Source organism: Anguilla rostrata, chromosome 7, assembly GCF_018555375.3.
Source record: "Anguilla rostrata isolate EN2019 chromosome 7, ASM1855537v3, whole genome shotgun sequence".
Classification (NCBI taxonomy): Eukaryota; Metazoa; Chordata; class Actinopteri; order Anguilliformes; family Anguillidae; genus Anguilla; species Anguilla rostrata.
Window position 1 is genome coordinate 9,064,716 of NC_057939.1, and position 13,364 is coordinate 9,078,079.

At 50.3% G+C, this 13,364-nt stretch overlaps 1 protein-coding gene across 16 annotated transcripts in view; it reads left to right on the forward strand.

Moving 5' to 3' along the window:
- exoc4 (exocyst complex component 4) overlaps positions 1-13,364 on the forward strand; it is a 155,445-nt gene that overhangs the window by 112,123 nt on the left and 29,958 nt on the right. For all 16 annotated transcript variants that reach the window (XR_010331156.1, XR_010331154.1, XR_010331143.1 and 13 more), the window contains exons 12-13: positions 3,629-3,765; positions 8,454-8,609. Coding sequence is in view for 1 of the 16 variants with exons in the window: in XM_064342642.1 (XP_064198712.1) it covers positions 3,629-3,765; positions 8,454-8,609 (293 nt within the window). In the remaining 15 variants the exon portion in view is untranslated. The remainder of the gene's footprint in view (positions 1-3,628; positions 3,766-8,453; positions 8,610-13,364) is intronic.

A 13,364-nucleotide genomic window follows, 5' to 3' on the forward strand; every position in this document is an offset into this window, starting at 1 on the left:
CCGTACCGCGGGCGCACGGAGCTTCCCGCCAGAACAGCCGCCGAAATCTTCGGCTCCTGGTAGAACTGCCGAAAATGGCGCTTTTTGATAAAATTTGTTTTTAAAAATCCCAGTTATCTCTGCTTGTGCTCTCGGTCCTGTGGCCATCAGCATCACCGAGGTCCTCCTGTGGGTGCGAGCGGTCCGGCTGATGTTGATTAATTGCCCCCACCCCTCCCGGCTGTAGCCCTGCTTTTACCCCAGAGGGACGGGGCCGGGGGCGGCGAGTCGGTCGAACCCGCGGCCGGAGAGGGGGGGAGCGGCAGCTGTCGCACGCCCCGCCGCTCGCCGTGCGACGGGGTGAGGGCGGGAGGGGTTAAACAGTCCCCCCCCCCCCCCCCCGGCTCTGATGGACCGCGGCAGGATTAATGGAGAAACCCCTGACCCGTTTCTGAGGTGAAGTTGAGGCCCTTCTCACCCCTCTCCACCCCCCCATCTGCACCGGCTCCTACCGGGACATCCATCTTACACTGGGACATGCCCCACGAGGGGGGGGTTCGACGGGGGGGGGGCTGCCCGCGGGCTTTCAGCCAGGATCGATAGAAATGTAGCCACTCTAAATGTATCACCAGCGCTCTTGTTTTTATTTATAACCGACGTTTCGGGGGAGTTTTAGAGAAACTGAGTTATGGCACAGTGCGTGAGCAGCGTCCGCTCCGCTGCTGTGCAAAGTGGGCTAACGTCCTGTCCGTGAGAGCCGAGGAAAGGCTTGTTTTATCACCGGTTTCTCAAGGTTGGTCATTATTGCTGTTTTCTGATGCGCCGTTGGGGAGTGCTCTTTCTCCTGGAGCACGGACGCCCCTGCCCCAGGGCGCGGGCCAGACCCCGCTGCTGAATGTGACCGCACAAGGCTGGGTTTATCGGCTCCGTCACATTTGACCGTCCGGTGAAACTAAAGACAAACGGGTGAACCCCGACTCCTCCCACACTCCCTCTGTTCACAGTGTAAATGGCAAACCTTGTGAGAGGGAGAGAAAGACTGGGGGAGAGAGAGAGAGAGAGCGAGGGAGAAGGAGGGCGAGAACATTTTGTGCTAAACTCGTAGAGGAGCGTAACATCTGCAGGATCCAGAAACGATTGGCCGGCGGGCGGAGCGCCGTGTACGGCTGCTCAGAGACGGCGCCTGGCCTTCCCGCGGCTGCGTTGCGTTATTTCCGCGTTCCCGGCTGGCTCCCGCCCAAAATCCAGATCAGCGGGCCTTCCGTTCGCACCGGTGCAGGTGCCGCAGATCGACCACGGCTCGTCTCCCCCCTGGAGCGGGGAGCTCGCCGCGGGCCGGCCTGGCGACGGAGAGAAGCTCGGGGGGCGACCCCCTTGGCGGGGCCCCCTCGCTCCGTGACAGTTAATTCGGACGGGGGAGCGGCGCGCCCGGCTAAATGAATTGGCCCGAGCCGTTCCTCTGTCTGTCTCCATCCCTGGCTTCACAGCTTGATTACTTTTTAATGATTTCTGGTGGAAAGACAAATGGGCACGTTAAATGACTGAAATTAGATGGGGGGGTTTTGGGGGGGGGGGGCGGCGGAGCTTTTGTTATTGGGTGTAATGGACCCTGGGGCCGCTGTTTACCCTGCCGCTCCCTCGAGGACGTTTGGGGACCCTACCGCCTCTGGCCAGTTTTGGTGAGTTTTGTCGAGGGTTGCGGAGAGCGGCAGACAGACTAGAAGTGGGTCCCGTGTCTGACCAGCAGGAAAAGGGAAGCACGGGTCGGTCGGTGAGAGAAGGACTGGCACGCAGGAGAAAGATGAGAGAAGGAAGAGAAGTGTACACGGGTGATGTGGTGGATGATTCCCGGGGAGGGCCAGGCTGGGCCTAGGATGCTGCCTGTCTGAAGGGGTGCCTAACAAAGGAGAAAAAAAAGTGTCCATAACAGTCAGTGCCCCCCCCCCCCAGTCTGCAGTCACATCAGCACCCTGGGGACCTCACATGGAGACCAAGATCTCACCGCCCCCCGGCCACCCCAGAGAGTCGGGATAGGCCTGCCCCGGTCACTGAGCGCTGGCGAACATGCCGTCCGGCTGGGACCCGGCCACAGAGGGGCAGTGGAGCGAGAGAGAGAGAGGGGGATGACGCTTGCCACGCAGTGATGTCATCACCCGCCTCTTCCATCAGGGAGCCAAGGTCACTGCCTGGACTGATGGCCATTTTGGACAGGGCGCTTGAGTTAGCGCATCCTAAAGCCTGATTCAGGAAGCCTTCCTGCTCCCGTACGGGGTTTGAAATGTACAGCAGTGCTTAACGCAGTCTGAAGGGCTGTGGAGCTAAAAGGTTAGATGTAAATGTTCTGGCGCTGTGTGCTGCAGCAGGGCTCTGTGGCTGGGAGTGCCTGTGCTGTAGATCCTCTCAGGCTGAAAAACCTCCGAGCTGTGAAATCTCACAGGGTGGCAGAATCTCCGTAGCGTGGAAGTGGACTGTGGCGCGGTGTCCTGGAGCTGTAGACTGGGTTATGTAGGATCCGTCCGATCTGCCGAACCTGTCTTCGCGCTGTCGGGTGTCTGGGGCGGTCTGCGTCGGTGTGGCACGCTCGGGCGCTGGGTAATCTCTCTGTGCCGCGGACGCTCGGTGCATTAGCGTGTTCGCTGCGGAAGAGCAGAAGCCTGCGTCCCTGTCACTCCTCTGATCGCGCCTGGCAGGTACATGCGGTACACGTGTGTGTCTCCCGCCCACTCCCCGTCGCCTGGCCGCGGAGATGGCTGTCACTCGGGGGGATGGGGGGGGGGGGATGCAGGAGAGCGCCGCCCCCGCTCTGCTCTGCTCGCGTAAAGTGGGGGAAAAAAGGGGAGGGGGGAGAATAAGCGAATATCATTTAACCGATCGCGGCCGGCCCGCCGAACGCCAGGCTGCGGATGTCTGACCGTCCGTCCCGCTCGCTCGCGCCTCCCGGTACGCGCGCTGCGGCGTGGGCCGCTGCTGCCCCCTGCTGAGCGGAGTCGGTCGCTGCAGCCGGGGAAAGTCCTGCCGGCCGGCCCGCTGCGAGGGGCCTGCGTGTACAGCGTGCCTGGGAGCAGGGCAGGCCGGGGGAACAGGCAGACGCTGCCGCCAGCGTGATAAAATGGCCCGGGAGCGGGGCTTGCCTCTCAGAGGCTGCGGGTTCAAATCCCCTGTTGTATGCGCACGGGCAAGCTACTTAACCCGAAATTGCTTCAGTAAATTTCCGGCTGTATAAATCCTTTCTGTGCGAGGGAATAAGCCGGGGATGAGGCGGGAGAGAGATACGGGTGACTTAGCGCTTTCAAAGTCTTCATTGGCTTCCAGATTGTTCCCTAACCAGTTTAATCCTTGTACAGTTGCTCCTCTTTTGACGGACAGCTTGATCCAGGCGGCGTTCAGGCAGTAGGGTTGGACCGCCCACTTCTCAGTGATCGTCTTGACCGTGCTCAGTGGGATTTGCAGACGATTCATATATCGCCTTCCCGATCTGTGGCTCTCTGCGGATTTATCCGGAAGATTTGACGTAGATCAGATAACGCATATTCTGTGAAAAGAGTCACGATTTCAAAGTCTGAAGCCACAAAGTGTGGAAAGTGTTTTAGGGGGGTGAATGCTTTCTCTGCCCATAGTATATGAACTCCTCTGTCTGTTGGTTTTGCAGAGCACTGTGGTTGTGGAGAAGTCCATTCAGGACCTGATGACCTTGATGCAGGACCTCAGCTCTTACTCCAACCAGTTCCTGGAGATGGTGTGCGACAAACTGAAGGATTACAAGGAGATCTGCAACACCGCCTACAGGTAACAGCGTGCTACTACACTACTGCACAGGCCTACTCTGGTCATAATCATAAATCATGTACAGAATATTGTTGTATGTCATTCATTCATATTTTGATTAGATATACTGTGCTGAATGAGAACACAGTATTTTTGTAATTTTGACGTGCTTGCTTCCTCCAGAAATGAAAGAATGGCTGGCTGCCATAGTAACGCAGTGATCTGTTTGTCCTCCTGCGGTTCCCCTCAGTTTATTTGGAGGTGCAAGTATCACCACGCTGAAAAAATCCGGGCAAAATGAGCCGGGGGCGGAGTTAGAGACGTCTGTGCGCTCCACGCGTCTCCTTTCTGAGCGGTCCCCTTGGAAACAGGGGGAGGCCCGACCTCTGACCCTCCAGCAGGAGGCGCAGACGGAAGCCCGACATTGGGCGCTCCTCCAAGTCACCTGACCAGGTGTTCTCCCCCTCGCCGCCCCTCCCGGGGGGTTGTGGGAACACCGCGTCCCAGCTGGTGTTTGCTGGGGCATGGGAGCACGGGCGGGGCGAGGGGCGAGGGGCGGGGGGGTGGGGGGGGGAGCCTGCTCAGCGTGCCGGTGAATGGAAAGTGCCAACCCAGCGGTTTCCTCACCCGCGTTCAAGCCCCTGTGAATCTGTGCGTTGGGCTGATATCTCATTAACACTGTCCTTACCGCCAGTGTTCGTACTGCAGCCTGCCTGCTGACTGTACGAGTCATTAACACTGTCCTTACAGCGCACTTTCTGCTTGTGTCATTAACACTGTCCTAACAGCGCGCTTTCTGCTTGTGTCATTAACACTGTCCTTACAGCCGCCTGTCTGCGTGTGTTATTAACACTGCCCTTACAGCTCGCTTTCTGCTAGTGTCATTAACACTGTCCTTACTGTACCTTCTCTGCTTGTGTCATTAACACTGTCCTTACTGTACCTTCTCTGCGTGTGTCATTAACACTATCCTTACTGTGCCTTCTCTGCGTGTGTCATTAACACTGTCCTTACAGCAGCCTGTCTGCGTGTGTCATTAACACTGTCCTTACAGCCGCCTGTCTGCGTGTGTCATTAACACTGTCCTTACAGCCGCCTGTCTGCGTGTGTCATTAACACTGTCCTTACAGCGCACTTTCTGCTTGTGTCATTAACACTGTCCTAACAGCGCGCTTTCTGCTTGTGTCATTAACACTGTCCTTACAGCCGCCTGTCTGCGTGTGTTATTAACACTGCCCTTACAGCTCGCTTTCTGCTAGAGTCATTAACACTGTCCTTACTGTGGCCTCCTCTGCTTGTGTCATTAACACTGTCCTTACTGTACCTTCTCTGCTTGTGTCATTAACACTGTCCTTACTGTACCTTCTCTGCTAGTGTCATTAACACTGTCCTTACAGCCGCCTGTCTGCGTGTGTCATTAACACTGCCCTTACAGCTCGCTTTCTGCTAGAGTCATTAACACTGTCCTTACTGTACCTTCTCTGCTAGTGTCATTAACACTGTCCTTACAGCCGCCTGTCTGCGTGTGTTATTAACACTGCCCTTACAGCTCGCTTTCTGCTAGTGTCATTAACACTGTCCTTACTGTACCTTCTCTGCTTGTGTCATTAACACTGTCCTTACTGTACCTTCTCTGCGTGTGTCATTAACACTATCCTTACTGTGCCTTCTCTGCGTGTGTCATTAACACTGTCCTTACAGCAGCCTGTCTGCGTGTGTCATTAACACTGTCCTTACAGCCGCCTGTCTGCGTGTGTCATTAACACTGTCCTTACAGCCGCCTGTCTGCGTGTGTCATTAACACTGCCCTTACAGCTCGCTTTCTGCTAGTGTCATTAACACTGTCCTTACTGTACCTTCTCTGCTTGTGTCATTAACACTGTCCTTACAGCCGCCTGTCTGCGTGTGTCATTAACACTGCCCTTACAGCTCGCTTTCTGCTAGAGTCATTAACACTGTCCTTACTGTACCTTCTCTGCTTGTGTCATTAACACTGTCCTTACTGTACCTTCTCTGCTTGTGTCATTAACACTGTCCTTACTGTACCTTCTCTGCTAGAGTCATTAACACTGTCCTTACTGTACCTTCTCTGCTAGAGTCATTAACACTGTCCTTACTGTACCTTCTCTGCTTGTGTCATTAACACTGTCCTTACAGCCGCCTGTCTGCGTGTGTCATTAACACTGCCCTTACAGCTCGCTTTCTGCTAGAGTCATTAACACTGTCCTTACTGTACCTTCTCTGCTTGTGTCATTAACACTGTCCTTACAGCCGCCTGTCTGCGTGTGTCATTAACACTGCCCTTACAGCTCGCTTTCTGCTAGAGTCATTAACACTGTCCTTACTGTACCTTCTCTGCTTGTGTCATTAACACTGTCCTTACAGCCGCCTGTCTGCGTGTGTCATTAACACTGCCCTTACAGCTCGCTTTCTGCTAGTGTCATTAACACTGTCCTTACTGTACCTTCTGCTTGTGTCATTAACACTGTCCTTACTGTACCTGTCTGCGGTGTCATTAACACTGTCCTTGCTGTACCTTCTCTGCTTGTGTCATTAACACTGTCCTTACAGCCGCCTGTCTGCGTGTGTCATTAACACTGTCCTTACAGCCGCCTGTCTGCGTGTGTCATTAACACTGTCCTTACAGCCGCCTGTCTGCGTGTGTCATTAACACTGCCCTTACAGCTCGCTTTCTGCTAGAGTCATTAACACTGTCCTTACTGTACCTTCTCTGCTTGTGTCATTAACACTGTCCTTGCTGTGGCCTCCTCTGCTAGAGTCATTAGCACGGACCGCACCAGTCTGTCTGCTGAAACATGATTATTCACTCTGCAGTGTGCCCACTTTGCATAATACCTGTCTTACAATTTTCTCAGCAGTCCCTCTACAAAGGTCTTGATTTGCTGGTGCCTTTCCACCTCTCATCGCTCAGAAAGGCAGCGTGACTGCTGAACTCTAAAAGCATTGCAGACCAATTTGTCAGTATATTGCATTCCATGGGTTCACAGCGAGTTCATTTTAATAATTATTATTATAGTAATAATAATAATAATGGATTGTAATGATATAGCACTTCTCATAACATAATCTAAAAGCACTTTACTGTGATGGGGCCAATTCTGGGGCAGGTTAAACTGGGGGATGATTTGGTGGCAGGTTGACTATTTTTCCTAAGACTCCGGGGAACCCCCTTCACTCTTGTGATATGTGCTGTGGGGTCTTTAATGTACATCATGAGTCAGGGCCTTTGTTTAATCCTACAACACAGCGTCCCCATTACGGCATTGAGATGTTAGAGTTTATTTGTCCCAAATGTAAAGCTGCCCCCCTCCCCCTCCTGACCCACCAGCACCACTTCCAGCTGCACTTCCTTTTCCCAGGGGTCTCCTATACAAACCCAGCAGAACCTCAGAGATACTAATCCCTCAAGAGTGGGGGGGTCATTCCGAACTGAAATTCTAGATTACTGCTAGATTAATTTAGATTTTAATCCTTTATGTTAACGCTTGCTTATTATAAGCAGCCCCTATTTCAAGCCCTGTCAAACAGACTTGTTTCAATCCGTACCTCTGAATCGTAGTATAAGGTAATAACTAATAATCAGAGCAGAAGCGGGATCTCCTGAAGACATTTTTTTTTGTGTTTGCTTGCCAGATGATAGCCTAGATCTTTTTCTGTGGCGTGATGTAATTTCCTTTGACGCGCAGACAATACCATCGCCAGTTTATAGTTGACAACTGTTGGGAAATAAAAAGCCTTGTATCCCTCAAGAAATGAAAACAATACAAATATAAGTTGAGAATGTCAGAAAGAATGTGCGTGCGCGTCCATTTCAGAGAAACCGAAATCTTATCGATCCAGAAAACAGCGCTCTTGCGGAACTGACCAGAGCTCAGAGCAAACCAGCGATTATTCTCACGTGTTATTGAAGACCGGGCACCAGCGAGGGAGCAGTGAAATGGGAGCGGCAGCCTGTCGCTCTTAATGAATGTATGCATCCATCCGTGTGTGTCAAGCAGTGCATTAAAACTCATGTTTTGTGGTGAACAGGTGAACCCTGTTGTTTCTCGTAAGTTTTTGCGTCTCTCTCTCGGAAACCTGCCCTTGTCAAGCGCGTGCTGATCGCGGATGCCCGACGGGCGGCCGTAGTAGAGATTGGCGGGTGTGTGTTCGCGGATTTCGTCAATGGAGAGCAGCAGCATGACTCATTTCTGTTTACCGCTCAGCTGTGTACTTCAGTGGTAATCGCAGAAGATAGTCTCTAATGAAGGAGCTGAAGCTGGGTAATTTGTGTACGGCATTACCGGCCTGATTTACCTTGGGAGGACGTTCCGGTCCCACAGTGCCGTATCATTTGAGAAACGTGCGTGAGCTCCCCGTCGGTTCCTTCGCCCCTCCGTTTGAGGCCCTGGGTCCGAGTGGCTGTGCGTACAGTGGTGGGGCGGCAGTGTGGTATACTGGGTAAGGAGCTGGTCTTCCAACCTGAAGGTCAGAGGTTCAGTTCCCAGGAGGTGCACCCTTGAGCAAGGTGCTTAACCTGCATTGCTTCAGTATGTACTGTATATCCAGCTGTATTAATGGATGCAGTGTGTAAATGCTATGCAATAAAAAGTTGTGTAAGTCGCTCTGGATAAGAGCGTCTGCTAAGTGCCTGTGATGTCTCGGAGTCTGACCGTGCTTTTTTCATTTGTGCGTCTGCGCCTGCGCAGAGGGATCGTCCAATCGGAAGAGAAGCTGACCATCAGCGCGTCCTGGTCCAAGGACGAGGACATCAGCCGCCTCCTGCAGTCCCTGCCCAACTGGGCCAGCATGGCCACGCCCCGGGCCCTGAGGCAGAAGAGGGAGGACGAAGAGGATTTTACCAGGTACGCCGCTTCGCTGTCCCGCACGAGATCTTCTGCCTGTGGACGGAGAGCATCTGCATCCAATCCGATCTTAGGGCCTTTACTCGGCACACTGCAGTAAAGTACAGTGGGATTGGGTCAAAGGGCTTGTGCAGGGTGTCAGTGATACGTGAAGAGGGCCTCTGGGTGGCTCACGCTGTTAAGACGCTGGTTCCAAAAGCAAAAGCATTAGCCTTGCTGGATGTTCGAGTCCCACCATTGAGGTCCACATTGGTGAGGCGACAATTGACTTGTGGCACTGTCATAGGATGCCACCTTTCCAGCAAGTCAGTTTGTCAAATTTCTGCCCTGCTAGAGCTGCCGCAGTCAACTGTAAGTGCTGTTACTGTGCAGTCGAAATGTGTAGGACATCATAGTGCGCTGAATTGGAGTCCTGACTTGGGGTTGGGAAAAACCGGGGATAAAATCAGGGATAAAATACGAATAAAAGAAGGCTGGTTTTTCACTAATGCACAGGGAAGACTGGGCTCGGGGTAAATGAGAGGAGATGAGGGACTGTGGAGAGCTGGGCAGAGAAGAGCTCATTAACACACAAGGCCAATGCTGCTGTACAACCTCCAGAGATGGCATCAGTGCCGATACCATATCACTGCAGATAAAAAATAAATGATTCATTTGTGTATGTATCGCTGTTGGCAAACACAAAAATGAAACCATATGTGAGAGTAAAAGTAAAAAATCTTTTTTAAAAAAAACATGCAAGGATAAATTTACTACCAAGTACTTTATAAAAACCATATTTAACTGCTAACTTAGCAATAACTACTTAATTAAATTAGAGCTTTAAATTTAAAACTTTGCTTCCCACTGCTTAAAGGCTGTTATGGGGAAAGTGCATGAAATATCTGTTTTCTTGAGTCTGTGACCTCTCTGGAAGACGTTGCCTGGGGAGGGAGGGATCCTGCTAATTTGGTCCTCAGCTCGTGGCGCGATGGGGGGCGACTCCCGGTCGCTTGGCCACCTGTAGCCCCAGTCCGCCCGGGCTTTCTCCGACGTGACCCGCGCCGCCAGGCTTTCTCCGCGCATCGACTGAGCAAGGGACGGCCTCGAGCACACCGGGCATTCCAAAACGGGAGCCGTGCGATTGACAACGTCAGTTAAATAACTGGTCCATGATGAATACCGGTTGTGGTTGAATGCTAGCGAGCATTTATTAATGGTAAGATACTGTAATTACTGGTTGGTTGTTGGACTGCTAGCGTAGCATGTCGCTAGTGGTAAGATACTGTAGTTACCGGTTGTTCGTTGGACTGCTAGCGTAGCATGTCGCTAATGGTAAGATACTGCAGTTGCTGGTTGTTTGTTCATTAGCCTGCTAGCGTAGCATGTCGCTAATGGTAAGATACTGTAGTTACTGGTTGTTCGTTGGACTGTTAGCGTAGCATGTCGCTAATGGTAAGATACTGCAGTTACTGGTTGTTTGTTCGTTGGACTGCTAGCTTAGCGTGTCGCTAAGTGCGTGCGTAAGGTGCTGGTGAATTTATTGTCCCACGTTGAAGGTTGCTTTGTATGCGGGTCTTTGTGATTTTAGAGGGGGTATGTAAATCTGAATGTACGGGATGTATGTAAATCTGAATACTGTTTTCGGGATGGTACGAATAATGCGATGGAAACAGATATTTCTTCTACCCGAAGTTGCTCGTTATTGTTCGGATTCGGGGGTGAAAAAAGTCAGCTCCATGTCGAGTTCTCATAGCCTCTGTCTAACGTTACACAGGCAGAGAGAGAGAGTATCTGGAACTCTGGCATTCAAAACCCGTTTCAGAGGGTCTTAGAAAGACGTTATGTCTACACTGCGTGACCACGCCATTTAAAAAGCCAGACAGTGCTAGCGAGATGAATCTGATTGACTTTCAATGTTTCATGCAGTTTTATTAAATAATGTAATGACAAAAAACGTGTGGTATACATGGTATAAACCAGGGGTGGCCAACCCAGGTCCTGGAGAGCCACAGGGTCTGCTGGTTTTAGTTTTTACTCTGCAGCTAATTATCAATTATAGAAGTTGATTACACAATTAACTTACCTCACCTGGCTTCTTCAGTCTAAGTGGTTGCTGTATTTAAGGTGAAAACAAAAACCAGCAGACCCTGCGGCTCCCCAGGACCAGGGTTGGCCACCCCTGGTATAAACTAATTGTGTGGTATAAAACGAGAAGGAACTATTTTTTCTTGATCCATCCAGTTTTTTTTCCTCTTCCAGTCCAGTTTTTTTTTTAAATTCCAGTCCAGTTTTTTTTTAAAATTCCAGTCCAAGTTTTTTTTTTCTTCCAGTCCAGTTTTTAAAAAAAATTCCAGTCCAGGTTTTGTTTTCTTCCAGTCCGGTTTTTTTAAAATTCCAGTCCAGGTTTTGTTTTCTTCCAGTCCAGTTTTTTTTTAAATTCCAGTCCAGGTTTTGTTTTTCTTCCAGTCCAGTTTTTTTTAAAATTCCAGTCCAGGTTTTGTTTTTCTTCCAGTCCAGTTTTTTTTTAATTCCAGTCCAGGTTTTGTTTTCTTCCAGTCCAGTTTTTTTTTAATTCCAGTCCAGGTTTTGTTTTCTTCCAGTCCAGTTTTTTAAAAATTCCAGTCCAGGTTTTGTTTTCTTCCAGTCCAGTTTTTTTAAAAACTCCAGTCCAGGTTTTGTTTTCTTCCAGTCCAGTTTTTAAAAAACTCCAGTCCAGGTTTTGTTTTCTTCCAGTCCAGTTTTTTAAAAACTCCAGTCCAGGTTTTGTTTTCTTCCGGTCCAGTTTTTTTTAAATTCCAGTCCAGGTTTTGTTTTCTTCCGGTCCAGTTTTTTTTATTTACTCCAGTCCAGGTTTTGTTTTTTTTTTACCTCACAAAAAGTTATTTCTCAGTAAAGAGACACCTCGGCCTTTTAACAGTTCTAAAACCATGCACTACAAAACCAGCATTCTAAAAAATATAATATTTTTGGTTCCATATGCCAATAAAATGAACAAACTAAAGGTAAATAATCTTTATAAATAGTTACTTTAGATGATAATATAACACCATTGTCAAGTACACAAAGTATAAAATGGGCTTATGATAGCATCTTTTATGATTAAATGCCTCTGTGGTTTTAAAACTGACCTGGTTGACCATGTATCGTTGTGTAAGTCGCTCTGGATAAGAGCGTCTGCTTGTTTCCTGGAGCGTACTGCTAGAATGACGATAGGTTCAGACAGTTTATAAAACTTAGTTTAGTTAAAAATAAAAAGAGAGAGAGAGAGATGAAAAGTACAGTATGAGGATGTGGAAATACATTTCATAATTATTTATATGCCAATATTAAATCAATTTGATGGTTTGAAGGCACAACAATTGCATGTTAGGTTAGAAAATACAACGTTTGCCCGATTTAACGTGACTTGCGGTATAAACCGGAACTCGTCTTAACTACTGCTTGTGTTTTTGCATAGACTGCGTTGTTGCTGTTCTTGTTTGTGTTGGTGTTAATCGGTTTAACCTACAGGGTCCAAGTTGAACTATGCAGTTGTTCCCTGCACTTGGACCGGTACTTCTCTCTAGGGTTTTCGACACACTTGTTCCTGGTTATGGTTGTACACTTTGTTGTACGTCGCTCTGGATAAGAGCGTCTGCCAAATGCCTGCAATGTAATGTAATGTAAACCACATCCACTTCTGGTCTTCTATCCGAATACAGATACAGATACAGGTAATTTTGTTGGTTGAACGGGCACAGATACAGATACAGATAATGACGTCTCTGCACACCCCTAGCCCGTAGTACGCCTGACCCCCCGCCGATCGGCCCACATGTCTCGGTGTTGCGAGGGGCCGTCCCAGCGGCCCGTCCTGCTCCCCGCTCAGGTGCTCGACGCGGCGATGAGCTCAAGGTCATCCGTCATCTCAGCAGCTCTGACAGATGGAGAGGACGAGGGGCACAAGTGATCAATATTTCTGAATAAATTTGAGTCCGCACGCAAAGATGAGCCCCCCCCCCACTCCCGCAGAGAGAGGGATAAGTGCCTCTCCCTGGTTGTTTCGTGTCAAAACTGCAACTAGCCGTTCCCCTTCAAACAGACAGCGCGGCCGCCCCAAGTCCTTCAGCGTGTGAACTGTGTGAAACACACACCCGCATGCGCGCACGCACACACACGCACACTTACACACATACACACAGACGCACACGTACGCACACGCATGCTCACACACACACACTCTCCCACGCACGCATTCTCTCTCTCTCACACACACACATTCTCTCTCTCTCACACACACATGCTCTCCCACACACATGCACACACACTCACACACACACATGCGCACATTCTCTCTCTCTCACACACACACACTCTCCCACACACACACACACACACACTCCCTGACACTGCAAGCAGATTACTTTTGTTCTTTGCGGCCAGTGCAGCGGCAGGTACAGTAGCAGTCATTGCGGGGACCTCTGTCAGACGGAGCAGTGGCATTTTGAGAGAGGGAAGTCGCTGCTCGGGTCAGATGCAGCAGCTTCTCCTCCTCCGAACGTCCACCGTCTCTCTGGAGCCTCGCTCGTCTTTTCTAACAGGAAGGGAATCGGCAGGAAGTAATTACCGGAAGCTCTCTGTTAACTAAGACAGAGAGGGCGCGGAGTGCTTGGTGTAATGCATGGGAAAGGCACGGTTATTGAAATTGCTTTCCAGGCATTACTGCAAAAATGTTTCTTGGCTTGAAGCTGCAGAACAGATGAATTGAGTGTGGGCGTGGAGAGGTTGTCTATT